The 826-nt window shown below is 59.0% G+C and overlaps 1 protein-coding gene across 1 annotated transcript in view; it reads right to left on the minus strand.

Moving 5' to 3' along the window:
• The window catches only part of LOC119357681 (BTB/POZ and MATH domain-containing protein 1-like), a gene marked incomplete at its 5' end in the record, with an annotated part of 6,205 nt that extends 5,382 nt beyond the window's left edge, over positions 1 to 823 (minus strand). The window contains one exon of the mRNA XM_037624548.1: positions 378 to 823. Within this exon, the coding sequence (XP_037480445.1) occupies positions 378 to 823 (446 nt within the window). The remainder of the gene's footprint in view (positions 1 to 377) is intronic.
• Between the last annotated feature and the right edge of the window lie 3 nt (positions 824 to 826).

Below are 826 nucleotides of genomic sequence, written 5' to 3' on the forward strand. Positions count from 1 at the left end.
GATCCGACGACCATGAGGGCGACGCTGGGGCACCGGTGTGTGCATGCATGCCACGACAGCGCCTCCTAATACCATGCAATATACTACGGCTCACTTCTAACGCATTTGCATTAGAAACGCCCTAAACGCAAACCGACTACTAAACCTAAAGCAGCTCACATCTGCATATAAATCTCCTAAATTGCCGCAGACCTAATTGCCAGCACGAAACCTAAGAAATTGCACATTCCTACTCGAGAATACTGTCCAATGTTATCCATTCCAACTGGAATAAACGACTTAGTTCTCTAAACAGCAATGAAAAGCACAGTGTATGCATCTAATGACCTATGGAGTCCGATAATAAAAGTTTTATAGCGCAAGCAAAGGGAACTGACCACATGCTGCCCCGGTACTTGAGCGTGTAGGGCCCGCCCTCGAGCGACCTCCCGAAGTGGGTGTGCACCTTGTCCTGGCCCTTGCCGCTCTGGTCGACGAGCGTGAGCTCGAAGAGCGCGCGCACGTCGGTGCCCTCGCTGGCGAGCGCGATGAAGAGCGAGACGTAGGCGGCGCCGTCCTCGGCGCTCTTGCCGTCGGGGTAGAAGTAGATGGCCCACTCGAAGCCGCCGACGGTGAAGGACTCGGAGGCGATGTACTTGCCGACGCCGATCCCCTTGGCGAGCGAGTATCCGGCGATCTTGAAGTGGTGCGACCCGTTGACGGTCTTGGTGACGGACGTGGAGGCCGTCTCGACGGGGGGCGCCGGCGGGGACGGCGGGGAGGGGGAGGACGCGGCGGCCGGCGCGGAGATCGGCGGGAAGTAGGGCCGGCCCGCGGTGGAGGGCCC

The sequence above is a fragment of the Triticum dicoccoides genome, chromosome 2A (assembly GCF_002162155.2).
Source record: "Triticum dicoccoides isolate Atlit2015 ecotype Zavitan chromosome 2A, WEW_v2.0, whole genome shotgun sequence".
Taxonomy (NCBI): Eukaryota; Viridiplantae; Streptophyta; class Magnoliopsida; order Poales; family Poaceae; genus Triticum; species Triticum dicoccoides.